Source organism: Camarhynchus parvulus, chromosome 8 (assembly GCF_901933205.1).
Source record: "Camarhynchus parvulus chromosome 8, STF_HiC, whole genome shotgun sequence".
Taxonomy (NCBI): Eukaryota; Metazoa; Chordata; class Aves; order Passeriformes; family Thraupidae; genus Camarhynchus; species Camarhynchus parvulus.
In genome coordinates, this window is record NC_044578.1 from 9,701,270 (window position 1) to 9,729,260 (window position 27,991).

General features: G+C 46.4%; 2 protein-coding genes and 7 non-coding genes across 10 annotated transcripts; 3 read left to right on the plus strand and 6 right to left on the minus strand.

The window, feature by feature from the left end:
* Window positions 1-2,938: 2,938 nt before the first annotated feature.
* On the minus strand, window positions 2,939-3,068 carry LOC115906655. The gene has a single exon (XR_004060939.1). It is a non-coding gene; the product is annotated as a small nucleolar RNA SNORA35 (small nucleolar RNA).
* A 575-nt stretch (window positions 3,069-3,643) lies between these two features.
* RPS8 (ribosomal protein S8) lies at window positions 3,644-8,417 on the minus strand. Its single transcript, XM_030953931.1, has 6 exons — window positions 8,364-8,417; window positions 7,413-7,519; window positions 6,936-7,035; window positions 5,373-5,548; window positions 4,307-4,436; window positions 3,644-3,807 (listed from the first exon to the last, which is right to left on the minus strand). The coding sequence occupies exons 1-6, from the start codon at window positions 8,365-8,367 to the stop codon at window positions 3,698-3,700; spliced, it is 627 nt and encodes a 208-aa protein (XP_030809791.1). The 5' UTR covers window positions 8,368-8,417; the 3' UTR covers window positions 3,644-3,697.
* On the minus strand, window positions 3,994-4,065 carry LOC115906647. Its single transcript, XR_004060931.1, has one exon. It is a non-coding gene; the product is annotated as a small nucleolar RNA SNORD38 (small nucleolar RNA).
* Window positions 5,071-5,143, minus strand: LOC115906646. The gene has a single exon (XR_004060930.1). It is a non-coding gene; the product is annotated as a small nucleolar RNA SNORD38 (small nucleolar RNA).
* On the minus strand, window positions 7,127-7,230 carry LOC115906648. The gene has a single exon (XR_004060932.1). It is a non-coding gene; the product is annotated as a small nucleolar RNA SNORD46 (small nucleolar RNA).
* LOC115906645 lies at window positions 7,588-7,672 on the minus strand. The gene has a single exon (XR_004060929.1). It is a non-coding gene; the product is annotated as a small nucleolar RNA SNORD55/SNORD39 (small nucleolar RNA).
* Window positions 8,418-9,056: 639 nt separating the features above from the next.
* LOC115906640 lies at window positions 9,057-9,171 on the plus strand. Its single transcript, XR_004060925.1, has one exon. It is a non-coding gene; the product is annotated as a U5 spliceosomal RNA (small nuclear RNA).
* A 1,621-nt stretch (window positions 9,172-10,792) lies between these two features.
* LOC115906652 lies at window positions 10,793-10,907 on the plus strand. The gene has a single exon (XR_004060936.1). It is a non-coding gene; the product is annotated as a U5 spliceosomal RNA (small nuclear RNA).
* Window positions 10,805-27,966, plus strand: KIF2C (kinesin family member 2C). 2 transcript variants are annotated; one of them, XM_030953768.1, is made up of 22 exons: window positions 10,805-11,383; window positions 11,490-11,584; window positions 12,878-12,979; window positions 13,199-13,247; window positions 14,978-15,019; window positions 15,885-15,998; window positions 16,773-16,889; window positions 17,286-17,386; window positions 17,639-17,734; window positions 18,612-18,666; window positions 18,757-18,919; window positions 19,197-19,287; window positions 20,904-20,967; window positions 22,075-22,166; window positions 22,410-22,552; window positions 23,954-24,158; window positions 24,607-24,717; window positions 25,211-25,278; window positions 26,487-26,589; window positions 26,667-26,783; window positions 27,128-27,254; window positions 27,444-27,966. In XM_030953768.1, the coding sequence occupies exons 1-22, from the start codon at window positions 11,320-11,322 to the stop codon at window positions 27,518-27,520; spliced, it is 2,196 nt and encodes a 731-aa protein (XP_030809628.1). In that variant the 5' UTR covers window positions 10,805-11,319; the 3' UTR covers window positions 27,521-27,966. The 2 variants fall into 2 exon arrangements, with proteins under 2 accessions (XP_030809628.1, XP_030809629.1); XM_030953769.1 differs by lacking the exon at window positions 14,978-15,019.
* The last annotated feature ends 25 nt before the right edge of the window (window positions 27,967-27,991 follow it).

Genomic DNA, 27,991 nt, shown 5'->3' on the forward strand with positions numbered 1-27,991 from the left:
GGGTGCCCTGGGCCTGTCAGGGGAAGCCTGTGGTGGCTCTGCCTGCTGCCCACCCCACAGTGGCACAGGGACTTGAAACAGTCAATGCACGTGTGCTGCTTCATGGCATGTGTGTGTGTGCACAATTATGGGAGCAGGTGTGTGAAGTACACACACAAAAAGGGCAGCATCGGAGGAGGCCCCTTGCAGACAGCCCTGTAGGATCCAGCTCTCAGTAAGAAATATATCATTTTACTTCTGGCAGTGTGGCTCCATCCCTTTGTGCTTTGGGGTAGTGGGGAGCCAACAAGTGGGATGTGGGGAGTGCAGGGATGGTGGACTTCAATCCTACCCCATCTACCCTCCCCTGCCCTGGGTGATGGCCCAGTGAGGGTCTTGCCCAGCACCCCTGGAGCCTCTCTGTCGCTCTGGCAGAGCAGAGCAGGGCACTGGCCAAATGCCAGCAGAGCTTTTGCTTTGTATCAGGATTTACAACAGGGGTGGGGAAGGTGTCAGCCTGCTGTAAATGGCACAGATCCTGAACAAAGCAAGAATTTGTGGGGCTCCTGGGAGCAGGGCAAAGGCTGGGGGTGCTGTGAATCACTGCTCAATACAGGCAGCAAGCCTCACCCATGGTGCTCCAGCCCTTCTCTGCAGATGTGGGGGGACACCCTCGAGTCCTGCTCCTCCTGCCCAGGGGGACATTCTCCAGGCTGGAAGCTGCATAGGCCACCCTGTCTGCTGTGGAGCTGGGCCTGGTGCCCAGGCAGGAAGGGAGGGAGCTGGGCAGGGCAGGACGCGGTGCTCCGGCCGGCAGAGGAAGTGGTGTTTCCTGCAGAGTGCTGTGGGGCTTCCAGCAGCCCATGGTGGGACTGCTCAGCCCCACACGGCCTGGGGACAAGGATAGGATGATTTTCCTTCATGTCTCCTGCCACTCATGGATGTTTCTCCCTGTTTTATATCCAGCTGGACTTCTCCCTTCCCTGCTCTCTCCTGGGCCCTGGGAAAGTATCCCAGTCTTTAATATCCCTCCATCACTCTCTGCCAAGTACTGCAGTGTACCCTGGCTCAAGCCGCCCCCACATCCCCACAGGGACAGAGGGACCACAAGCTGCTACAGGGCAGTCAGGACAGGCAGGGCTGGCAGCTGTCTCCAGGGGCTGCAGCCCATCCCATGGCTGCAGATTTTGACTAGGGCTAACAACAGCTGCATTCTTGACCTGTGCTCTAGAAATGCCTGCAGTCCTTCCATGGGTGCCCCCTCTGCTCATGTACCCTGGGGTCCCGTTCCCAGGGCCGCTGGGAATGATATAACATCCTGTCCTTTCCCTCCTTCTCATGGAGCCTAAATTCAGATGCCACAGCTGATGCAAAGGGAGTGACCCAAATCACCCCACTGGGTCTTGTCCAGCCTTTGCTCTGGTACCTGCAGCCCCTGCCCAAATATCAGTCTCTGACAGGTGGCAGGGTGGTGTGACCAAACCCAGCGTTCCCTGTTCTTTGTCTGTGACAGCCCTGGCACACTCAGACACGCTTTCCCTAAGAAAATTAGATTAAAAGTTCCCTTTCCTGCAAGTTCAACAAGCCAGCCCTGCTTCTCCTCCACTGCCTTCCAGGTCACTGCTGGACCTATTGAAGTGTAACCACAAGGTCATTTCCTGGGTTGGATCATGTCCTGTGAAAATACCCCAAAGTTAATACCGTGTGGAGCTGAGAGAGCCACTCAAAAGCAAGGAGGAGGACATCCCACAGCCTGCACCACTTTGGGAGTGAAGTGCCACACACCTGAGCCAGCTGCCACTGCTCTGTTCCCATGTCACACCTTCAGGTGCCACTTCTGTTCCCATGGGAAGTTGCCCTTGGCAGCTGTATTTCTCAGAGAAGTAACTTTGTAAACAGCACACATTGATGAGCCATAATCCTGCTCATCAGGGGACAGGTTTATAATCCTGCTCCGACACCAAGCTGGCATTTGCTCCATAAAGCTTGAGTTTCTCCATCGGTACAAAGTTCCCCAGAAACACCCTGAATGCTGTTTGCACTCTGTGGAGGATGACGGGAGAGAAGAAACACACTCAGAGGAAGCAACCGTGACACAGCCCTGCCAAGTGCACTTATCGCCTCCACTCCACCTCTGGAAAGCAGGGAAAGTTTACACCGGATCACCATGGAGAAGGAATGTGCTTGTGAAAACATCCTACCCAGCCCAGGTCCCACTGCCAGGGACTCCTGGACTGCAGGGGCACCAGCTGGGCTCAGCTCTGCTCACAGTGCCCACGAGCACTGACCCAGTCTGTGAAGGGCTGCCAGTGCACACCCACGGCACTACCCGCTGCCAGGGTCATCAGAACAGGTACCACCGTTCTGCAGTGCTCAGCTCTGGTACTGACTCATACTCACCTCCCTGCCAGCAGCACAGCATGAACCCACACTCCCCAGGCACTCCTCCAGGGCATCTCCTGCTGTTATACTTTGCAAACATGGCACAGCATCACAGGAAAATAACTTAAACTCCTTCCCCCAAAACTATCGGGTGGGACAGAGTTGCGTTTTTGAAGCATGAGACTTAGGTCTCACCACAACTCTCCTTGGGGCAAGATGATCATGGACCACCTCCCTTCAGTTCAGAGCTAATAATTGTGATGCTGGGGCTGCAGGAAGCCTGATTTGCAGCAGTGATCCAATGGATAAACGAGACTTTTGTGAAAATACACAAATGGGATTAAGTGTGCAGTGTGTTCATCTGACAGGCACAAGGTGTGTGAGCCTGGCCTACCCCATGGCACAGGACCAACCCTCAGATGGGCTCCTGACTTCCCCCAATACCTGCACAAAGAGCAACTACTTTCAGAGATTTAAGGACAGGAGCCTCTAGGAATGATATCACCAAAACACCCAGAAAAGCTTTTGTTCACCACAGCTTTCCAATTCCACCCAAGTGACAGGGCACAAAGCTGGAGTTTGTATCCAGCTTTCGAAAGGGACAGACCATGATGTGAGCCTGGCCCTTCTGCTAGAAGGAATTGATCTTGCACTGGAATGAGACCAAGGAGGTCAGGGAAAGACCAGCTGGTCAATGAGCAGTGCCACCTAGTTTGGTTAGAAGACACTGGATCCTGTGGGGAATTGTACAACCAGGCAGGAAACACCAAAAGGGGCTGCTGGCTTGAACCAGGGAATGGGAGCTCACGTAATGTGGAAGGCAGAGTTACCAGCTGCAGAGGCTGAAGGTGAAATAGCCAAATTTTCAGCCAGACTTGGCCCATTTTCCCACTAACCTCTCCAACACCCCAGCTGCAGCACATGCTGACCCAACACAGCACAGGAACAGGGGGGAAGTGTGCACAGACCTCAGGAACTCCCAGGAACCCAGAACTTTTACTGGAGGTGCACACTTGCACCTACCTCCCTCTCACAGGTTTCCAATAGTGGACATTCCCCACTTCTGCGACATCTAATAACTCTTTTTCACACACACTTGGTCCTGCAAGTCACTTAGAACCCACAGAGATGTTTTAGTTGAGCACATGCAGGGTCAGGTTTTGTCTGAAGATGTTAAAGGGCTCAGGGATTCCTAGAGTTCAATATTCCTTCACATTTTACAAGGCAGGTGGAGCTACAGAAGCCCTCTCCATACTGCACACACAAATGAGCACACAACCTGTTAGGGTAGAAGACTCTTGGTTTATTCGTTCTCTTAGCACAAGAGTTTCTATATTCATTTGCCTTTTCTGGCCTTGATCTTCCTCAAGTAGAACTCCAATTCCTTGCCTTCCAACACGTAGCCATCGGCTCGGCCACACTGTCCAGGTCTGGAGGCAATGCAGGCTGCAAGGAGAAGTCATGCAGTTAAAGTCTGGCAATTCCCCACCCAGTGCACACACACACTGCACGCAGCCTCTCTGCAGCAGCACGGACGAGCAGCTCAGCAGTAACTGGGTCACCAGGCCGTGTGCCTGGGCAGCACCTCTGCCTGAGGTACTGTGCTCTGGAAGCTGCAGTCCCTAATGAAGTCCTCCTCAGATCTCCAAACTGTCATCGCTCGGGTTCAGCAGCAGAACTGGACAAAGGTCTCATCACCAGAAGACTTCAGAACACTCAACTGTTTGCCAGAGCTTGAAACATTAAAGCTCTCAGATGCCTGCAGCACATTTTTCTGACACACACTTGCTCATTTTGCTAGTCTTGAGCCCCTTTCTTTCTCAAAGCCCCAACAGGAATAATGAACTGCAGAAGCCTGGGTAGCCAGACTCCCCATCCTGCCACAAGTGGGGTATCTCTGGAGAACATAAAAGAGCAAGCTACATTAATGCTGCCAGGGACTCACCAAGTAGCTTTCCTTGCTGGAACTGCTCCTCAAGAATACTTGCTATTTTGGCATTCTTCTTTCGCTCATCATATTTTTTCTGGATCTTCTTTGAACGCTTCTTGTTCAGTATTTCCTCCTCTTCAGGAGTCTAAATCCAAGACCAAAAGCAAAAAAAAAGTAGTTTAACAAATGGCCACCTTCCACTAACACAGGTGTTTTCCACTACCATGAAGGAAGCCCTTGTATTCTCAACACTGTACTGTTTTCAAAGTCATACCTGGCTGAGGTACAAATACTTTCATCTCACAGAACCAGGTGCTGCATTTCACTTTTGAGACCAAGAAATGTAAGTAACATTGCTAACCAGTCACTGCTGACAACTGAGCACATTACCCTAGGGAAGGCTGTTCTTAAGTCAATGAAACTGCAAAGGTTTCCCTGGTGAACCAACCCCTCCTCCTACAAAAAGCAGTGAATACTCTTTCCCTCTGCAGAAATAATGAAAGCACTTGGGTGTGGTGCAAGCCCAGGCAGACGAGCTCTCCCCCTGCTTCTGCACTACACAGCACCCAAATGAGAACTGCTTTGCTTTCAATGCAAGGATTAATCTGAATGCTACATGTGGCGTTTAAAATACCTTCTAGCAATCCAGGGTTTGATTAATAGATTAATGGTTCAGTGTAGTTTCAAGACACTTAAAAACAGGCGTAAGTTCAATTAGCAATCCCCAAGCTTCTCACCAAAGCAATCACTGCCCAGCACAAGAACCCAACCTACAAAGTCTTCCTCAGCATCCTAAATTGTCATCGCTCTCCCTTCAGTAGCAGAACTGGACAAGGGTATCATCATTAGAAGACAAAGATCTTGACAGGCAGGTCCTTGTGCACAAATGGGTGTAATGCTTCTGGGAGAGCTCCTGCTACTGAGCACTCCATTAAGAGAGCCAGACTTATCCTGGGAACCAACCGATGGGAACACAACTCGGACAAGTACTGCTGGTACCCAACCCTATTCTGGCAGGCACTGTCTGTCCAGGATGGGTAAGTGCCTCTGGCAGGAGCCCAAAGGAGAAGCCCAGGCGTACCAGTTTGGCGCCCTTCTTGCGTCCCAGGGGCAGGGCATAGTGTGCCTCGTACCACTGCCGGTACGGGGTGCTGTCGATGAGCACGATGCAGTTCTTCACCAGCGTCTTTGTCCGCACCAGCTCGTTGTTGGAAGCGTTGTACACAACGTCAATAATTCTGGTCTTGCGAGTGCAGCCTTTCAAGAGAAGAGCATGAGTTCAGACCTACAGGGATCAGACAGCTGAGTATGCAGCTCACAGCATCTCGCACATACCCTTTAAATAACTTTGCACTCAACACCCCATCCAGTATCTTCCAGCCTGCCTGGCATTGAATTAAATTTAACTAGAAGATGCATTTATTTTTCATCTGTCAAACTTTCTGTTGTTAGGACAGAAATCTACACCTGGAAACAAAATCCCTCCTACATGTAAAATCAGCATCAGTAGCCTTGCTGGAACTCATCTCCAAAGTATCTAAGCAATTCCAGAAAACAACTTTCCAGACTAGCAAGATGAGCAGATGCCAACTAACACTGCCCACAGGGCTCAATGCTGTATGCACCTGCTATAATTACTGAATTAAGCCATACTGAGTGGGACTGCCCCGCAACACATCTCAGAAGCCATTTCTACAGCATGAGGGTCTATGAGCAAATTGAGAAGGAAAGCTGGTGTTTTCACCCTTCCAAGACCCACCTGAAGTATGCAGCCTTAGCTACTAGATTTGACTGTTTAGCAGTCGCCTGCCCTGAAAACAGCCCTGCACATACACAAAGATCAGGCACAAGGTGGGTTTTCTCCCTTCACTCACATACCTTGTCCATGTTGCAAGGTACACTCAGCCCCTTCACATGTGCAATACTGACTGTAATGACACTTTTCACTGCACAGACAATGCTCTGAGATAACCGAAAGCATGTCCCATCCCCTCACACCATGCAGGTCACTAAGCCACCACCCTCCTTACTGCTGTTTTACCATCCTACTCAGCACTCAACACTGGCTGGGCCCAGGCTCAAGTGATACTGCTGTCTGCTCATAAAGCAAAGAAAACCCATCTTGCTCAGGGAAAATATGACAGAATCCCCCTCTTGCTTCTGGGCTTACCACTTTTGCTTAGCAAAGCAGAAATATGAAATTGCACATGCTAATGTAACATTGTTCTAGGGTCAGGCCTTTTCACAAGCATCCTCAGCATCTTTCTCTGTTGCTCAACATCATTGAACTTTTAGTAACCATACTCACTGACAAACAAAACTTGTGTTTCTGAAGAACTACTCATATATAGGATTTCAGCCCCTTTTTAGTCCCCCTCCCCCATAAAAAGTTAAGGTAAGCATGTCACTCAGTGTAACTATGACACTCCTATCACTGTGAACTTAGTGGAAATCCAGGTCCCCTAAGGCCACATAAGGTCAAAGTTATCATCATCACCATGCATGCTGCTTCAGCTGCAAGCTCCAGGATGCTCAGGATGCAGCTCCAAGCCCACAAATCCATGCTTGCATCCCTCCACTGTGCAGCAGTCCTGCAGACCAGCACAGGTTTCCCTCCCACGCAGTGGGCTCAGCACATACTTACATTCTGACCCCCAGGAGAAGTTGCCGACATCCAAGCGAAGGGCTCGGTACTTCTTATTTCCGCCCCGCACCCTCACGGTGTGAATCCGGCGTGGGCCAATCTGCAGTCAGAAACAAACACGGGGCTGCTCTTGGCGCTGGAATGCTGCACGGCCCTCACAGGAGCCCAGCACAGCCCCAACCTCGAAGGCAATGTGGTCAGTGTAACTATGACAAACCCCAGCATCGGCAGATACAGTAAATGACCAGAACGGTCTGTTGCATCTACCTAAGGTGAAAGCTTCATCACTCCAATTGCCTCTCACTGCAAAAATGTATCGCTGCTTTCCATCGGCAGAGGGGCAAATACAACCTTCTAGAGAAAGATGGTCAGATATTCAACCCCATACCAAACAGCAGGGATTTAAACCTCTAATAGCACAGAAGCAGCAACTCGAGTTGCTGCAGCAATTCCGACCAACTCTGCTCAATCACTCACCTTAGTGTTGGCAGGAGGTCGCCCCAACTCATACTTCCTTTTCTTATGGTAGGGCTTCCTCTTGCCCCCAGTCTTGCGACGCTTATGCCAGTTGTCCCGGGAGATACCTGAATGGAGAGCAGCGTGGTCAGAGGGTGCCACCAGCCCAGCCGGCTGCAGCAGCAGGGCACGGCTCTGAGTCCTCAGCTCTCCAAGGTTGGTATCCGCACAGTGCACTCAGCCTTATGCAGCAGTTAGAGATGCTTCATCATTGATACTCAGACCTGCCCCGAGCACATCCCTTCCAGCACAGCTGTACAAGCAGACAGAACCCCTCTTCCGTGCTCTCCTTGGGAAGCTGCCTCCCAACGTACCTCGCGTGCTCGGCGCTCTCTGGGAAGCGCCCGATGCCGATGTGACAGGCACGCTACAGCAATCATCCTACGCTACTGGCAGGATGTGGTAGGTCCGCTATAGGAAGGGACCCCCATCCCACCCGTCCGCTGAGCCCCTACGAGAGATACCCCGAATCAACTCAGCCTGCTGGGTCCCCAGCGGGGACAATCTCTGCAGAGCACGCCACCTCCCGCAAGGGCCCAAGCTGCCAACTTGCGCAGCGTTCCACAACGCCAGCCCGCACCCCTCCTGATGGGCCCACTAAACGCTGTTCCACCTCACCCGCATCTGCTCATCTGCAGCAGACACCGGGAGAGAGCCCAGCGCTCAGCACCTGCAAGAAATTAAGGCGCAGCGAGACGAGGCCGCCCACCCTCATCCTCCACCAGCCGCCATGTTGGGCCCGCTCACCCTCCCCCCGCCAGCGGCTCGGCACTACCGCAGCCACCCCCGATGGCGGACGGTGTATGCCGGCGGCAGTCCCCGCTTGCCACCCGGTGGGGGACCGGGGCGGATGCGATGGCGCAGCGGGCGGATGGCGGCGGATTTCGGCAGGCCCCGGGCCCCTTCACTCACCCATGGTGCGGCACCGGCGCAAAGAGGCGGGGCGGAAGCGCGCGGGGCGGCTTGGCGGGGCGAGCTCTCGCGATGCGGTGACGTCACCGCGCCGCCAGAGCGAGGCGCGCGCCGTTGCCTGGAGACGCGGCGGCGCCGAGGGGAGCCCGCGGACAATGGCGGCAGCTGCGGGGCCGACTCTGCCCCCGGGGCCGGCTCTGCCCGCCGGCCCGGCACGGAGCGGGCATTGTCAGCGGTCCGTCTGCCGCAGGCCCGTCCTTCCTATCCGGCGGGTCACCGTGCGAACGTCTGCAGTCAGGGCCCAGGGCCCGGCGTCCCGCGGCGGGACTGAGCGAGCGCAACAGCCTTTACTTACACGGGCTGCGAGTCGTGATAGCCTCATTAGCATATGTGTATTAGTATTCTGAATCATTTGCATCCCCGGTGTGCACCGCTGGGTTCATTAGCATATCCCCTATTAGTATTCAGATTTATTCTTGTACCCAGGGTGCACCGCGCGCCGGCGGAGCGGCCCGTGTCGCGCTTTCCGCCGCTGCTCCCCGGTACCGCCGGTGTCCGGCCGCGGGCTGGATCCCCGTTTGTGCTGCCGGAACAGGCCGGGGCGGCGGGAGAGCCAGGCGGGACGATCCCAAACCGCCGTGTCCTAGAGAGGGACAGCCGAGGGACGGTATGTGCGCGAGGGTAGTTTGCAGCATACTCTGGTTTCTCTTCAGATCGTATAAATCTTTCGCCTTTTACTAAAGATTTCCGTGGAGAGGAACAGGCACGAGTGTCGAGAAATTTTTTGAGGCTCCATTTCGGTGGAGCTACCCCTATTCTGGTTAAAAAACAGATTAAAATATTATCTTGAGAAAAGCTCTGAGCTGTGTTCTCAGTTAGTACAAGCTGACTGAGATACATGTAATGGATTGTGTAATGCTATAACTAGCAAAACTGGTAACTCAATCCTCCACCGCCATGTGTGTCCAGGTTTCACGGACAGATTCTAGGAATTAGTTGGATGGGTGCGGTCACGGTGCTGCGAGCATTGACGTTATACCCAGGGGAGACAGGTGACAAACGCTGTCCCTCAGGGCTGTGTCTTGGGACTGGCTGGGGCTTTAATATCTTTATCAATGACACAGACAGTGGTAGTGAATGCACCCGCAGCCAGTTTGCAAGGTGAGTGGTGTGGGTGACACACCTGAAGGACAGGGTGCCATCTAGGAGGACCTGGACAAACTTGGGCCCATAAGAACCTCAGAAAGTTCAACAAGTCCAAGTGCCCTGTGCTGCCTATGGGTCTGGACAATGCCAGACAAAAAAAAAAAAACAAAACAAAACAAAAAAAAAAAAAAAAAAACCCAAAAAACAAACAAACAAAAAACCCTGGAGAACACATGCTGGAAAACTCACTGAGGCTAGGTCTGATGGGAAAGAAGTGGGGGTGAAAAGCTGGACATGAACCAAGAGTGAGCAGTCACAGCCCAGAAAGCCAACTGCATCCTGGGCAGCAGTTCAGAGGAGGGCAATTCTGCCCTTTCCTGCTGAATCCAGCTCTCTGGCCCCAAATACAGGAAAGACAGATATGTTGGAGCAAATCCGGAGGAGACTGTGAAGATGATCAGAGGGCTGGAGCCTCTCTCCTGTGAAGACAAGCTGAGACACCTGAGGTTGTTGAGCCTGGAAGAGAAAAGGTTTTGGAGAGATCTTATTGAGGCCTTCCAGAACTTTAAAGGGATGCATAAAAAAAAAAAAAGAATTACTTTTTACAAAGGTATGCAGCGATAGGGCAAGAGAGAACGCTCTAAAATTAAAAAAGGAGACATTTAGGTTGAATATAGAAAGGAATTCTTTACTGTGAGGGTAGCAAGGCACTGGAACAAGTCCCCTACCCCTGGAAGTGCTCAAGACCAGGTTGGATAGGGCTTTCAGCGATCTGGTCTAGCCGACTCATGGCACAGGGATGGGAACTAGATGATCTTTAACGTCCCATCCAACCTAGACCATTCTGTGACTCTATTTTATTTTCCTTACAATTTTTAATTTAGTACTATTTTGCTTTAACTATTAAACTCCTTATTCTCAACCCACGAGTTTCTCCCTTCTGTCCCTCCCGCGGGGCGGGGGCAGTCAGCGAGGGGCTCTATGGTGCCCCGCTGGGCTCAAACCACTGCGGGGGCGCGCCAGCCCGGCTGAGGCTGAGCCGCCCCGCCCCGTTACTGCCTGATTTGCATACCCAGGGTGCCCCGCGGCCCCGCCGGTGTCCGGCCCCGCTGTGTCCGGTGCTGCGGCCGCTGCCCCGGGCTGTGAGGGCTGTCCGGTGTGTGTCCCCCACCGGGGCTGGGCCGGGGCTGTGGGACTGGGAGCGGCGCGGGGGGAGCCGTGCGTCACCCTGACTTTTGCGGCGTGCAGCAGACATGGGCAATGTCGGGGCGGGGAGTGAAAGCATACTCTGGTTTCTCTTCAGATCGTATAAATCTTTCGCCTTTTACTAAAGATTTCCGTGGAGAGGAACAGGCACGAGTGTCGAGAAATTTTTTGAGGCTCCATTTCGGTGGAGCTATCCCTATTCTGGTTAAAAATAGACAAAAGCTCTTATTTTGAAAACATCAATCACACCAGAGGCGTGTAAAAACGTTACGTCCGCCTCCTACACTGACCGTCACCACATTTGCTCAAACTCTGCGGGGTATCCAGCGGCACCTCGATATACTGCTGGCTCCATAGCCCTGTCTGGCAGCGGCTCCTCCGCCCGCCCCAGCCTCCATTCCCCGGGAGGGGCGCCGGCACTGCCCGCGCTCCGGGGCCCTATCTCCCGACAGCCACACCCCGCCGCCTGGCCTGCCGGGAGATGTAGTCCCGGCGCCACTCCCGGCAGGCCGCGCGGCACGCTGGCGCGCGGGGTTTAAACCGGCGGCGGTTGCTGTGCGGGTGTCTCGCTGCTGGGGCGGGACGCGGTTCCTGTCCCCGAGCCATGGACTCCCGCCTCTGCCGCAACGTCTATCCCGGTGTCGTTATTAACATCCAGCGGAGCAGTGGTGAGGAGTGGGGAATGGGGCGTCTGCAGGCTCCTGACCTCTGCCGCCCGCGGGAGTCCCGGCGGCGTGGGGTGCCAGGTTTGGGCTTAATGCTGGCTTTTTCCAGGCTCAATCCATAAGGCCACGGTGAAGGTGGTGGACGTGGAGCACTCCAGCGTGACCGTGGAGTGGTGTGAGAGTGGTGTCACTAAGGGCAAGGAGGTGAGTGCGGACTGCTCGTGGCCCTTCCCTTCCCTGCGTGCTCCGACGCCGCCGGGCCCGGGAAGCCCGAGGCTCGTCCGGGCGCTGCTGCCCCGCTGCGCTGCTTTGTTTTATACGTAAGGAAAGCAATGCTCTAGGTGTACCAAGGTAAAGTGTGAGAGCTGCAGTGCCTAAGCTGCACCCTTTGCCTTTCGGAGGGATCAGGGAGGTGTTGGGCCTCTCGCACTGTCGACTATCCCAATGCTCCTAAGATTCCAGTTTGCTAGCTCTGTTTGTTGGCTTTCCATGTCTTATACTATGGCCTTCAGTGTTTCCTTAAGATCTGTAACTAATAAGGTGCTAGGTTTGATTTCCTGAATTTCTGCGCCAATATGAAATAAATATCGTGTGAGATGGGATGGGAGAGAAGGGAGTCTGAGGCTGAAATCCTGACACTTAAACAAGTCTGATACTCAGCAAATGTACTTGTCCTTCTGGTATGTCTAGAAATGTGTAGACTCTGGATTTCAGCAAAAATCTTAAAAGTTGCCATTGCCTGGTTGTTAGAAACCAAATCTTACTCTGTGCATGTGCCTGCTGCATTCAAATATAACAAATGTACAGATTTGCATATAATTATTGGCTAAATTGTATTTATGTATTAAGATGTTAAATCTTTAGGAAAATACTTCAAAATCCAACAATTTTCTTATGTGCTTATGTGTATATGCTGTGCATGTGATGAGGTGAAGGCAGAACTATGATTTCACATCAGGGGCAGTCAGGAATAGCTGGTCCCAGGTGAAATTGTTTGCAGTAGCAAGTGAAGATGCAGGTGAATTAAGTTATGGATTAAATGCTGAATCCTTCATTTCCCAGAGTCTAAGCAGCTCTTTGACGTTTATTTCGGTAAGCACAATCACACAGTAAACACTTAATGCTCCCCTAGCACAGAAGTTACAGAGCTGCTGAGATTTACTAAGATTAGCAGTGGCAGATTAGAGCAGGGGATGCCAAATGGGCTTTGCCCTTCTCTTCAGAAGTGCTCTATGGCACCTGCAGAGCTGTGTGGTGTTTGGCAGATGAGGGTAAATGGCTTAACTAGCACATTTTTTCTGGTGTATTTAGATGTACTAGATTGTTCAAATGGAATAGGAACTACAGTTTTGCTCTTCCAAGCAATTTTAACATAACATTTGGCAGGCAGTGGGTTAAGTTTGCTTGCCTTCACTGAAAGTCCAGATTAGGAAAAACCAGTCCCTAAGTGGAAGCAGCATTATTCTACTATGTAAAATTCTGCCTTTACTCTTGCAGCTTGATATTAGTGATGTCATTGCAATAAATCCTGAATTATTAGAACTACCTCCTGCTGATGTGAAAGAGAATGTTCCCTTGCAAGACAACGTAACTGTACAGGTAAGTGCTTTAAAGTGGTTTTGTTTTTTCTAAGGTATTGTTGCATAGGTCTTGTTCTATATAATACTCTCAGTCTTAAAATTTGAGATCTCTAACTTGCTTTTCTGTCTCATAGTTAGGCTTTGGTCAGGAATTCTTGTCATATTGATGTTGCCCTGAAGAGCAGTGCTAGGTGCTTGCTGTTTACTCCAATTGCTTGCAGCATTCCTTGTTTTTCAGAAACAGAAGCGTAGAACAACCCTTTCAAAAATTCCTGCTCCTCGAGAAGGTGAGAAAATGTCTTTTTTTTCTCTCTGCTGTGCCCTTGTAGAACTGTGCTGGTCTTTCACTGGAGCCATAATATTGTGCTTTAGTGCATCATAAAGCTGCTCATTCGGGCAGTGCTAACAAATGTCTCATACCAATGTTTTGGACTCCTGAGGGCAGGAACTCTCCTAATAGGTTGCTGTCCTGCTCCTGTGAGCTGGGGTTTGTTCATGTGTTCTCCTCTTCTGCAGTATTCCTGTAGTTATTCCCTGCTTTAAATGTCACTAGACAGTTGCTGTTGCAGTGAGTTTTAAAGCTCTGTATGGAGCTTTGAAAATGCCACAAATAACAGAAGTTAAGTGGCAATTATTAAGATTAAAAGTGTCAGAATGAGAGTAGGAAGGACAAGAAAGAAATAGTGGTGACAAATGTATGTCTCCTCATTAAGCAGCCTCCCTGGACAATAAGTAGAGCTTTATGCTTGGAGACCTTTCACAGCAGGCAGCCAAAGTGCCAGCTGGTGTGCCCAGCTCCCTGATTGCGTGTCAGTACAATGTGTTGAGCAAAGCCAGAAGGGTAGATAGAGATGTCACCGTGGGATTGCTAAGAAATTGTTCTTCCTGAGGTGTCAGGAGTTAGAAAATGCCTATTTTCTACCTTCTCTTAGCTTTATTAGTTTACTCTTTAGGCTTTTTAAATTGCAAATGGCAGCATTACAGGTCTGTTTGTAAAACACTGTATGATGCTGAGGTTGAATGATTGCTGATTTAATGATTCTCTTAAAGTGCATACTTAGCCAAAACTTGTGCTTCTCCATTCAATTGAGCTGTAAAGAAAACATCTGGGCATGTTTGGCCTCTTCTGTTGCATGCAATGTGAGACAGGGAAGCTGGTCCCAGAAGACAACAGTACAAATTCCCTGGTATCAGAGAGGCAGGAGTTATCCAAGAATCCTAATGTGTAAGAAGCTGTTCTGTACTGGAGTATCCTGATCTTTCTCAAATTCAGAGAATTCCATAATTTTTGTGAACTGACAAACAAAATCATGTGGTAAAACATGACTGCCTATATATAGGTCTGTTAATAGAACTGGATAGCCAGCTGGAAAACACGTGTGTTAATCCAGTCACTGGTTGATGGAAACATGTCCTTGCAGAGGTTACAGCTCTCCTGAGGTATAGAATCTAATTGCATCACTGAAATATCTGTTGCCTGTCCTAGTGGCACAGTCTTGTCCCTGCTCAGAGCTTAGAGCAGCAGTGTTTTCAGTATTCATCAAATAATTTCTATTGTTAAAACTAGCTAAGGCCCAGGAGTGTCAGAGTATCTGTCCTGTTGCAAACTCTGCACTGCACCATTTAGAAAGCTAACATCAGCTTCTCTCATGTTCTTAGACTAAACAAATTAAAGAAGATCAGCAGGTGTCTGTCTCCATCTTATCCAGGAAAGGAGAGAAGCAGAAGCAGTGCTTTCAGAATTAATTAAGGAATAGATATTGCCTCAGTCCCATGAATCAATAGGAATTTTTGAGGATGCTGAATACCCTCACTACAAGAATCACTTGAATCAAACCCGTTTAGATGGAGTGAATCCTCCAGCTACTCTGCCTGTCCAGGAGCACCAGCAGTTATAGAAACAGTGCTGTTGAGTGTGAGATGAGATCAGGTCTGGGCATGTGGGACAAGAGAAAATGGAATAAAATACCCTTTCTGAGTATAATGAAACTGATGCTTTTTGTTTCTAAAATTGCAGCAGTCACATTTAATGTCTCTGCACATGAGCAGAAGATTCAAGGTAAAGAGTTAACGGGAACAATGAATTTTGTGTATGGTTTTAAGAAATTTGATTCAGAATTGAAAAGAACCCTTGGTCTCCAACAGATCTGGTGTCCTTTGAAATAAGTGATTCCTTCTGGATAAATTCTAATAATTGCTGGTCACAAGGGGTGAAGGTAGTTCTAGCTTGCATATCACACTTTATCTTTTATATCAGATTTGCTTTTTTTTTAAACAAATCTATTGAGGTAAACATTCCAATCCTTGTCCTAGGAAGCTTTGTAAAGAGCTTGATCTCAGTGAAAGAAATACCTTGGCATGTGAAAATGGAGACTGCCTACAAAGGGACCTTTTTCAAAGATTTGCTGTTGTAGTTATACAGGATTTTTTAAGCTGAATGTAGTGCTACAGAACTCCCAGCCTACTGTGCACCGCACACAGGCTGTGTGTGGGTGCCCTCATGGTTGGTGGGCACAGTGCTGCCCATGGCCAGTTGCCAGGCTGCTATACCCATGTCACCATCAAAGAGTTAATTCATCCAGCCCTGCAAGCGTGAAGCTTCAGAGCATTTAGTGGTTTTCTGACTTGAAACTTCCTCCTTCCTAGGTATTAGGGTGTTAGGGTGCTGGAACTGCCATATCCTTACGTGAATCCTTAGTGGGATCTGAAAGAAATTCCCTGGAATTGCAAATCTGGAGTGAACTGTTTGCTTTTCTGTGGTGGTGGGTTTATTGACCACTTTTCACCCACATGCATTGCTTTGTCCTGCACTTTGCTAATGGGAAAGATCCTCTTAACCACACCTTCTTCTACACTGCTCTGTACTCTGTGAGCAACTGATTAATTGCAAGTGTCTGAGTGTCCCTGGATTCCTGTTTCCAAAGCTGTGCGTGGCCATTCCAGGATGTCTGCTCTCACAGAACCCCAGTGTGGCTTCCAGGAAGATGAAATGGCAGTAGATCCCTCCACTTCTGTGCAAACCAGAAAATATGTGGCTGGTAAGTGGAGAAACAGAAAATAATTGCTGGTAAGTGGAGAAAAGGTCCAGTGAATTCTTAATGTGAAACAATTTTCACTTTGAGTGCATTTAATTATTCAAACTGCAAATCCCAGTGGGAGAGCAACCTGAACTTTTTCATAGATAAAATGAGAGACCTAGATGTCTGCCCCTATGCAAATATCCATTCCAGCCTGAAGTGTTTTCCAAAGGAGTTTGGAAACAATGTTGTGCATAATGATGTACTTTCTTAGCCAGAGAGCTGTGGTTGGGCAAATTGGGTGGATGTGCTATCTGCTTAACGGCCTAAAATGGTATTCATGTTGTTAGAGTGGGAAAAGAAGTGCCTAAACACTGCTGACAACACACCCTGTAACCATATTGGTAGTAGTTTTACCTATACTGACTGAGTAAAGCAAGAACTTGAGCCTCCTTGAATTACAAAATTGTAGTTATTTTACTAGGCTACCCTAAGAATAGCTGAGGGCATGCCTTGCATGTTAAGTTCTACAAAAACACTGAAATAAGAGGCTTGATACTAAATTTTTGTCTAGTTGGTTTGGCCTTGATTTGCAGCATTGCATGAAAATTGGTTTTTGGCAAAAGGTTTAAAAGTTTACTTGCACATTTACCACAGGTTTTAGATAGTTCACTCTCCTGCTGCAGGAGTTGAGAAATGCCTGTGGTCTATGAAGCTTTACAAATTACAAAATTATTCTTGATCTTTGCAATCTAATTATTGGTTTTGGTCTGGCTTCTTTGCTTCTTTCTGCAGCTGGCCGAACCAGGCCTACTGGGCTGGGTTGTGTTCCAGAAGCTTCCCTGGAAAACGTAAATGGAAATACAGAGAATCATCTGCCTGCTGCTAGAACAAACTGTTCAGTGAGCCCAGGTACCTGGGAGCAGTGGGTAAAGACTGACTCATCAGTCAGCAGTGAATCACTCTGATTGCTGCTTTGTGTACTCGGAGACTAAAGCTTTGAAAAGGTGACTTTGGCAGCAAGACAGAATATCTTGATCACTTTATTACAGATGTGTAATTCTGTTATAGTGATATTGCCTTAGAAATGCTGCCTTTGCTTCAGGGTGGTAGCGTGACTTCCAAGGTTGTTTCTGTGATAGATCTCGTTTGGGAAGGAAGTGCTGCAAAATTAATGGCCATCCTTCTGAAGATGATTGTTTCCTGTATGAGCTAGTCTGTCAGCAACCTGGAAAAGTTGAAATATTTGTCTTATGCTTAAAAGCTAGTATGAAATTTAACCCAAGGAACTGTTTTCATTTTATCTAGTTCGAAGAAGATCTAACATTGTGAGAGAGATGGAGAGAATGAGAACCAAGAGAGAAGAAAAGAGAGCTCAAAATAGTGAAATCAGGATAAAACGAGCACAGGTGGAGTACTCTACAATACACCTGTAAGGGGAAATTCTATAGGACCCTGGACTACAGTAGTTGAAACCAAACATATTTTGGACAGGCTTTGTTCTTAGAAAGCTCTACATAAGGATGGATTCATCCTGATTTTAGGAAGTTGTGAATCTTGTAAAATGCTTTGAATTGCATACACCTGCTTGTTTAATATCTCTGTGGCCTTTTTTTGCTGTAACAGATCAATTGCATTCACATCCATGGTTTTCCATGCAGGAGTTTGACAGCAGCTATCCAAACTGGGAGTTTGCACGTATGATCCAGGCATTCAGAGCAACTTTAAGCTGCCAGCCGATATCTATAAGTGATCCAGTAAGTAAATACTGAGGCTACTAACTGCAGCCTGGCGACAGACTTCTCTATTTTGTACTGAAAATGTCGGTATCAAGCAGTTTGTGCATTGCTGCACCTTGGAAATCCTCTGAGCATATTGAGGAAGTTGGGGGTATCTGTAAGGTCACTTGCCTTCCCTATTTAGGGCTAAGCTGTCTTGTTTTACTTTGTCACTAGTGAAGAGTCTGTGGTTCAACAATTATCATGCAATGATGTGTGACCATCAGTTGCACAGCCACTGTTATAGGAATAGGCACAATTTAAAATGGTCTGACCTATTACAGAACATATTAATTGATTTTTAAATATGTCAAAAAGTGGAGGAGCAAAAGTAGAGGTTGAAAACTAGAGAACCCTGGCTTGATCAGTACACTCAGCCATTAAAAAACCCTGTGTACCTCGTGCTGTGTGTGACAGGAGAAGAGCTTGTTGCCTTTCCCTTCTGTCTCACCCAATGGCATATGCACTTCCCAGCTCATCTGCTGTGTAGCTGTGCTGCACAAATAGCTCAACTTGCTGCATCAGTAAAGAACTCCAGGTTACCAAAAACCTCTGGGGTAAATGAAAATATTAATTTGCCTGAATAATTACTTGACCATAGCTGCAGTATTGATATCATAAATTTTGCTGGAAAGTATTTCCGTCTTACATGTTGGAGAATGCTGCATAAAGGTAAATTATTTGTAGTTTTGCTTTTGCACTGAATGTACTTTAAGACTGACATCCCTGCATGAGTGGGTCGGCTCAGAAGCAACTCTGATCAGCATAAAGAAAAATGGATGTGAGGGAGCACTGGATCTCTCTGTAATAAAGAGTAATTGGGAAATATTTACTTATTTTCTTACTTTTCTTTTAGATAGAAGAGCACAGGATTTGTGTCTGTGTGAGAAAGCGCCCTCTCAATAAGCAAGGTGAGTATACTGACCAAACAGCTCTGTCTTGAACAGTTTGACTTTGTTCAAACTGTTTTTGTTGAAACTGAGGGTCTTTTCTGTCAACAGAACTTCAAAAAAAGGAATGTGATGTGGTTACTGTTCCGAGCAAGTGTGTCCTGATGGTGCATGAGCCAAAGCAGAAAGTGGACCTAACAAAATACCTTGAAACCCAAACGTTTAGATTTGACTTCTCATTTGATGAAACTGCTTCGAATGAAATGGTGTACAGGTAATGCTTGCTGCTTACTGGAAATGGCTTTCAGATAAAAGCATGGAGCTGTGGCCAGATGGCATCTAAGCTTAAGAAACTTACTTGAAATAAGTATTAGAATCCTTTTTGAAGGAAGCTGAAGGACTGAAAAGTCTAAGGCTTATTTTTGGCATAGCCTTGCTGATTGCCTAAGGATTTGCTTATTTTTTTAGTTTTGTTTCTTGTTAAAACTGATGATGAAGCAGTGTATGTAATATTTGCTGTAACTATTTTTTTTAATCTTTTGAATATTCAGATTCACTGCTAGACCTCTTGTAGAGACCATCTTTGAGGGTGGGAAGGCGACATGCTTTGCATATGGCCAGACAGGCAGTGGCAAGACACATGTAAGTTTTTCTCCAAGGTCTCAGATTTTCTAGCTTTGATAAGCTATTTCAAGGCTTCCTGATGCTTGAGCATGAGTAGAATTGTGTAAGAATTTTGGATCTTGGTTTTATTGTCTTCAAGCTAATACTTTGTAAGATGTAAACTCTTTTTCTGTAGCTTTATGTACTAGTGGGTTTCCTTTGACCTTGTGTGGAAAATTGTACTGGCTTTTCAAAAGAATTAGAAAAAATCTTTTTAGAAAAAATAATAAGAAATATAAAAAGATTTTTTTTTTCTTTAGACAAAAGAAAATCTAGCTTTTCAAAGGTTTAGGATGTATTGATAGGTCAGTTTTAGTCATGGCTATTCCTTGCCTCAAATGCCTGTTGCTGTTTAACTCCTGTCTGTATAGAGGGGCTGTTAGCCTACATCAGACATAGGCCAGTCTGTCCTGTGCTTTGAGCTTGGAGGCTTTCCAAAGAATTCAGCAATTATATAAAAATAAGCCTCATGATGCATGTAAATATTTAAGTGATCTGGTATTTGTGAAGTGGGTGAGTTAGTGTATTTGCTTTCTAACCACTCCTTCCAGTCTAACAGTTGCAGCTTTAAGAGTTGTGAAAATTCTTTTGTCTCAAAAGAGAAAGCTTGCTCTAAACTTTCAACAGCTGTGTTGTCTTTAACTTTCTCCTTCTGGGATCTATGGGGAAGAATCCTCACAGCATGATAGTGGAGTCAAATGTGCTGTCCTGCTCTGCAAGAAGCATTTACCTTAAACCACAGTGATCTGCACTGGACTGGGCTAATGCACTGCTTTGAGTAATCAGTCATTGCTGTTGTTCAGTGATAGAGGCAAGTTTTAGGCTAGGACCTCCTATCTTTGGTATGTAGTGAGCTGTAGATCTTTTCCAGTAATCCCGACAAAAAGTTGGAGCTTTATACAAGTTTGAACACAGGCTGCCTTCATTGTCCTGGAAAGGGCAGAGAAACCTGCTTACCTGAGCCTCATTACAGGAATACAGCTGTGATGCACTAAAATCACAGGTGAAGTTACTTTCCCTTCCCAGTCCTAGGGCAAAACTAGTGCAGGGATAACAGCTGTACCTTGAGACTGGAGTGTTGCACATTAAACTCTGCTAGATTGAGAATGTGTCATGGCATTGAGCTGTATTTTAAATAACAGTGGTAGAGCAAATCACTAGGATAGCACTAACTGAAATTTTTTTTGTAATTAAAGATACTTTGGTCAAAGGAGTTAAAGGTATTGTCTGCCCTAAATTTGTATTTTCATGTTAACTTTTGCAAGTAGTTGTAAAAATCTTTTGACCTAGATCCTAACAAATGAAGCTTTCTCTTCTGACTAGAGGCTGTTTGGTTGCACTGTCAAAGTAGTTTCCTTGGAGGAACAATTGCTTTGACTCTGCACCCCAGAGCCTTAAAGGTGCACTGCTTTGTGTAGGCCAGATCTTCTTTTTGAACTGATAGGAAAGCTGCAAACTAATTTAGCACTGCATTCCAGTAATCTTGCTGGCATTGGGGCTTATCTATGGTAATTTCCTAGTCTGGTTTTGGGACAAAGATCAGATAGGCTGACTTATTGGTGCCATGGCTGACCTCTGGCCTTTTCTCTTCACAGACTATGGGTGGAGACTTCTCTGGGAGAGGCCAGAATGCCTCGAGGGGCATATATGCTTTTGCCTGTGAGTTGATTCTTCTATACATACAAAAATCAGATTAATGCTTATTTTTCTTAACTAGGTAAGATCTGTTTTTTATGGTTATTTTAAACATGCACAGTAGAAGATACATAAAGTATTTGTGTTTTCAATAATAAGAGGTGGTGTTTGCAGGAGGTATGATTATTTTTTCATTCATTTTACAAAATATTTTTCCTCTAGCCTGCAAGTGTCTACATCCATACTGAACTCACCAGAAGCTACTTGTTTCTGATAAGTTTACTAATTAGGCATTTGCTGGGCAGAACCATTTAATTTTGATTCTTCTGCTTTGCTTTTGTCTCAGACATATCTGAGTACAACACAACTCTACCCATTTGTGATATAAAACTTGTTAGGCAAAAGGAGGCATGTATTGTGTTTCTTTCTATAAGCCTTAAATGCAAAAAAACCTAGCATGTCCAAAATTATTTCAGGAAACAGATGCTTAGAAGCCCTTCCTTGATATAATGTCTAGAAAGTACCACAAAACCTGACCTTTACCTTCCCTTTAGAAAGACACAGTGTGAACTTAGTGAGCAGCAAAGCAGCTGAACCAGGAACAACTGTTGGCTGATCTCTGAAAAATAGTTCTGACTGGCCCTGAAGGAGTCTCTGCTTTTCAGCTCAGCTTCAAAATCTGGAGCCTGATTGTGAAAAGCTGCACTGGATCTAGCCACAGGGTCAACTAAGCTGGTATATTGTCTCCAAACTTCAGCAATGCAGATGTTCAGGGATGCATGTTTTCTAAACTTTCTGCAAGATGTACTTGAAACACAAACATGTGACTTTTTCAGGCCTGTCCAAAACAATAGAGGATCCCAGTGTTCCCTTAGAGCAGTAAGGATTGTTATCTGTGGGTGGCATTAGCAGTTGAAACTCCTGTATTTCCCTGGTTTCAGTCCCTGGGTAAGGATGCTGCTCAATCTGTTCTCCAGATGGTAGCACAGCACTGATTGTTAGCATTTGTTTGGACGACTGTCACTCAGTGCTAGACACTGCCTCATAGCTGTGCAGTGTTTGACAGTAGATCAAGTAGCAACTAGAATGTGTTTTAAACTAGTTAACTAAACTTCTGTCTTTTCTCACTAGCACAAGATGTCTTCCTCCTCCTAAACCAGCCCAGGTACAGGAATCAGAATCTGGAAGTCTATGTGACTTTCTTTGAAATATACAATGGAAAAGTAAGACCTTTTTTTATTTTTAAATCTTGACCTGATTTCTTTGGTTGACTATTTCATAAGTAGCTGAGTCAAACTTCATGCCTTCTATAGTTCTATGTATTATGTTTATATTGTTGTGTTTTGGTTTGAATTTGAAATCTACGTTAAAGATGTGGTTTCTATATAGCTTTATACAAAGACAGAGAAAAATACTTACAAGGAGTCCTTGTTCAGATTTGCCTCAATCTTTTTGCCTAAATATAGGTGTTTGACCTCTTGAATAAGAAGGCCAAACTTCGAGTCCTGGAGGATGGCAAGCAACAGGTCCAGGTTGTTGGTCTCCAAGAAAAACCAGTTAGCTGTGCTGAGGATGTCATCAAAATGATCTTGACGGGCAGTGCCTGCAGGTGTGGTGACTTAAAATCTGTAAAAGAGGAGTCGTGTCCTGTTGCATCTCCATGTTTAGAAAAGCATATATGATGCCTATAGCTGGTGCTTTGAGATTTACACAGAAGCTTGTTGTTCTCAGTGAAGGCACTGAGCAGCGCCTCTGCATGAATACCAGGGAGTGGTTACACAACAAAGGAGTGGAAGGGCTGGGTTCAGCCTGCCTTCCACAGGAAGTGTCAGAGCTCCTTGTTCATGTATGCTCTTGGAACTCCAATAAGAGAAACCATTCACATAAGGAGATGGCTGCCTTGATGCTTTCTAGTATCAGCTAGTCCACAGGAATACAAGTAGCTCCCTGTGGGCTTGTAAGATCAAGGAACAGCAGCTGGTATGAACCATAATTGCAAAAATGGTTTGGCTTAACTGCAGGCCAGATGAGCTATTCCAATGGCAACAAAAATACTGCATGTTGTTCAGGAATCCTGTCGAAAGAATCCTTGAAAGCAGGTGCCAAGGGACAGCTGTAGGCTTGGCACATCATCCTGGCAGGAAAGGCCGTGGTAGGGGCAGCTCTGCCATCATACTGGTATCTTTAATTGGGAGCTAAAATCTGTATTACCAAGTGTTATCTGCTTCAGTTAAGCTGCCACTGCTATGGAAATGTTTGTATGCAAATGAGAGCTTCTTAGCTTCTGTACTGCACTGTGTGGGCAAATATGCACATCCTAAAAGCTTATTCAGCATTCTGTGCAGCCTTTTTTGGCTAGCAATTTAGTCATGAACTGTTTTTACATTTCAGGCTACTCCCTCCTTTTTCCCCAGTAGCAGGGATGATGGTGGAACAGTGAACCTGCCAGCATTCTCAGGGAATAAATGATAAAGAAGGTCACAGGGAGATTTAAATTAAAAGATGTCACTCTGTGCCTTGCAGTAATGGGGCAGGTGCAGCTGCACAGCAGAGGTGAAGTGCCAAGCCAGCTTGGCTGGAGAAAGGGATTTACCATGATTGTAATGTGCTAGCACAGCTAATGCTGTTTAGTGGGGAGCTTGGCTGAGCTTACTGTATAATGGCAGATGCATTAGGAAAATGACATGTGGTGTGCTGAAGGTGTGACTTCCAGCTCAAGTGCATGTGAGGCTTTAGCACTCAGAAAGGCATTCCAACGTAGGCTGGCTGAGTTGAGCCAGGCAGCTTAAATGGCCTTAAATTTCTATAACCAGGGTGCAGGTTGATATTTTCCACAAGTAGTTCTCTGCTCTTATATCAGAAACAATTCTATAGTTCACACAAACTTTAAGTATTAATGCGTGGGATATACCCTAGGAGGTTAATTGAATGGCTACAGGTCTTATCTAGTGCTGTCAGGACCTGTTGTTTTGTTACACATTTCTAAGGCTTGTTTGCATCTCTGCTGAAGGACATCTGGGCAGACTTTTGCAAATGCCAGCTCTTCCCGGTCACACGCCTGCTTCCAAATCATCCTGCGCCGAAGAGGACAAATGATTGGCAAATTTTCCTTGGTGGATCTGGCAGGAAATGAAAGGGGTGCAGACACATCTAATGCTGATCGGCAGACACGGATGGAAGGTGCTGAAATCAATAAGAGCTTGCTGGCTTTGAAGGTGAGCTACAGCTCCTGGACCAGAGTGATAATCCACATGTGGATTCTAACTCTGGGGTTATCTGTTCTGTTTCATTCCAGTATGAGGAAAAAACCAAAAAAGTCTTAGTTTAGGATGTGAGCAACCTAAAAATAGAGTATACTCCCATTTAGAATGTTTCCAGCAAAGTAGTGCAGTCTTGTCAGCCCAGACACTGGTACAGCTATTTCAATCTTCATTCAATATGACCTTTTTAGTGTGGGGGGGTTTGTGACATATGATGGCTATACCTACTGTCCTGTGACAGTCAGATACTTGGAGTATATTTTAAAGACTATGAAGAACTTGGAGCAATACATGTGACCATTCTTCAGCTCGTTGGGTTTACCGGCAACTGGTGGTTGATAGCTTGCAGAGCTGTTTGAAGAGAGGTGCCACACACTGCATTCACAATACTGTCTTTTTGTAGGAGTGCATCCGAGCTTTAGGGCAGAACAAGTCTCACACCCCTTTTCGGGAGAGCAAGCTGACACAGGTGCTGAGGGACTCTTTCATAGGAGCAAACTCAAGGACCTGCATGGTGAGTATGCACATGTCAGACACAATGTTTGGCTTCTATAATTCAACCAAATAGCTGCATGTTCCTCTACAGCAAGGGTTTTTTTAAGTCAGAAAGCTTTAGATCTTGTTAAGCAAACAAAAAACCCAAATATTTTCCTCACGGAAACTTGCCTGTGGTGAGTGAGATAATAAATTTGTGAGTTGTGCCCAGCTGTTGTAGAAGCAGGGCTCTGGAAGTCTTTTAATACAGTGAATCTGCAAGAGAGCTTGGTGCAGTCTCAAAGGGCTTTGCTTTCTGTGGATGGTGAAGGACAGCAGGTGCACACAAAGACAGTGGAAAGTTGGATACAGGGGTGCTGGCATGTCCTACAGAATCCATAAAGAAAAATGGACTTGGCTGTCTCAACTCCAGCCCTTTGTCCTCAAATGTCCCAGCTGCGTGGTGAGATCTGTAGGAGCATTAATGAGCAAAAGTCAGATAGGAGTCACTAAGGTTTCTTTTGTGTTTGCAGATAGCAATGATTTCTCCAGGCATGAGTTCGTGTGAATACACCTTAAACACACTGAGATATGCTGACAGGTAATGGCCTTTCTGACCTGGGGATTATAATCTTATTGTAAAAAGCATTTTAGCTGCTTTTACTCTGACCTTTGGAACCTCAAGTTCTCTTGTATTGTTTGTGTTGGCAACCTGGAGGATGGTTGTTAAGAGCAAAGTATCTTAGAGTTGTCATATGAAACCAACCTGGGTGTTGTATGTGAGACATAATAGAGATGATGTAAAACCATGAGTAATGTCTCTTCCTCAAAGGAATCTCCTCTCATGCTAGACTTCAGGCTGCCCTAGTTCTTGTAGGGAGTTTACCCTGTCCTGAATGGTTATCTCCATGCCTTTTACTTTTTGTAGTACTTTGTGACCCATCTGTAAGGGTGTGCTAAGAATGTGTGTACTCAATGAGTGTGTTAGTTCACTCAAAGAATCACTGGCAAAGGTAGCAGCAAAAGCAGGTTCAGAATTAAATGAAAGACACAGTTTGTTGGCAAGGTTCACTCTACTACTGACTAGGTGGTTAAAGCACACAGAGAAGAAAACTGACTAAAATCAATCAATCTAAAATTAAAATCAACTTAAAATTACCTGCCTGGAAGCCTGGGGAATGGAAAAATGGGTAAGGTTAGAAAAAGAAAGGGTAAAGATGAAAAGGACTAAAGGAGACCCTCTCCTTGAGTTACAAGGTTCATGATGTGACCCCCTTGTCAAACATAGCCCTGGACTTGACCAACGGTTTAGGCCTAAAGATTTTAACTGCACTTAATCCATAGCCTAATTTAAATAATTTAACATAAGATTCTATTGAATTTACTATAAGCACAACACTCACAGGCCTAACTTACTTACAAATACTTAACATACTTAAGAATCTAAGACTGTAACCTTCATAGTATATTTGCTATAGCATAGTCACACACATACCAGGGGTATGTACCACCTGCTGTGAAGGGATTCTGGTCCCAGCTCAACTGATGCCAGTGTAACTGCCAGAGTGGCTCCTGGATGCCAGACAGAAAAGTTTACTTAACACAAACATCTCCTGGCTTTCCTTCCCACAGTATTCAGGAGTTTCTGCCCATATAAGCCTGTTCTGGGGATGGTAACTGTGTGACTCTTAAAGTGCAACTGATTGTTTCTTGCTGAGTGCTGATTGATTGATTGCGGCAGCTGCTTTGTGATGCTGTAGCCAAGAAACTGATGAAGATGGACTTGAGTGACAAATCTTCTTGTTGCAGAGTGAAAGAGCTCAGCCCTCATGATGGAGGCAGCGAAACTCAGAGTCAGATGGAGACTGAGGAGGCTGAGACCAGTACTGAAGGCACAGGTCTTCAACTCAATGTATGTGTGTGCAGTGGGCTAACCAGAACTCAAAGCTGGGAACAACTTGCTGTTCTTACCTTGCCTGTTTCTTGCAGTTCTCCAAGGATGAGGAGGAAGAGCTCTCTCCACACATGTTCAACTATCGAGAGGTTATGACTCAAATTAGTGAATGGGAGGAGAAGGTTGTAGAACAGCTCAGAGAACTGAGACAGGTATGGGGGAGCAGCAAACCCAGCCCAGGCCACCTTCTCTATGTTGATAGCAGCTTGCTTTGTGTGGGCCAAGTGCTGCTGGGGAGGCACCAATGCAAGATGATGTACTACTGGTGTTACTTTTCCCCCACTGCCAACTTTTTCTGGCCTAGCTGGTTAAACTGGGGCATTTCAGTGCTTTTGCCAATTCCCCTCCTCTCCAAATAGCAACCTCTACTTGCTATGAGCACTGATGGCTCCTGGTCTGTAGAAGTTCAGCTATTTTGATTAGACTGCAGATTTGAAGAAACAAATCGAATTTCTAGAAAGTCCATTTCTCATCACTGTTTTGCTTATAAATACAGAAAATGACTACTGAACTTGACTGCCTTTTGGAAATCACAGAGAAACCAGATTATGATCTTGAGACCTTTGTGAGCAGAGCTAAGTACTTCATAGAGGACAGCTCAAGAAGTTTCTTTAGTGTCAGAGGTATGTTAGAGCCTGTATCTGACTAGCACTGTTACTAATGCTTTTCCAAAGACCTGAAAGTAACACCAGCATACCTGTGGGGGTTTGAGCACCCAGTCCTGCATAGCTGAGGTCTGCTAAGTCTGACAGCTGTTTTGGAGAGTTTAGCTTCCTGATCAGTCACCCTGTTGCTCTTCCCTTATTTTACAGAAACACTGGATGCCCTGGGGACTGCCATGCAACTGGAGGAGCAAGCCAGCAAGCAGATTAGCTGGAAGAGGCCTTAATCATTACAGCAAAACCTGGTTCACAAGCAATCTTTCATGCACTTGTCTTGTCTTGCATGTTAGTCAGTGGTTTGTATCACTCCTGTTTTAAATGTGGTAGGGTGTCTGCAGGTCACATGCCCAAGGGCAGTGAACACAGCAGCGTTTTTCTTCATGGCCTGTATCAGGGTACTCAGCAAAGTGCTAAAATGCACCCACTGCAAGGCTTGGGTAGGGGGCCAGAGAGTCTGCAGTCTCTGCCTGAGATAGCTAGCCCTTTGCTGGTGACAGTGGTCTCCCCTAAGAGAACTAACTACACATGTATAGTACATTACCTTTTCCAGATGTGCTTGAAACATTGCAAAACTGTTACAAGTTTTGCTTTTCTAGAAGGAAAGAAAATGGACTATGTGATTGTAAAAACCAGTATTTTACGAAGTTGAATAAATAAATGTTCTTGGATCTCACGATCTTATCTGTCCTATAAAAAAT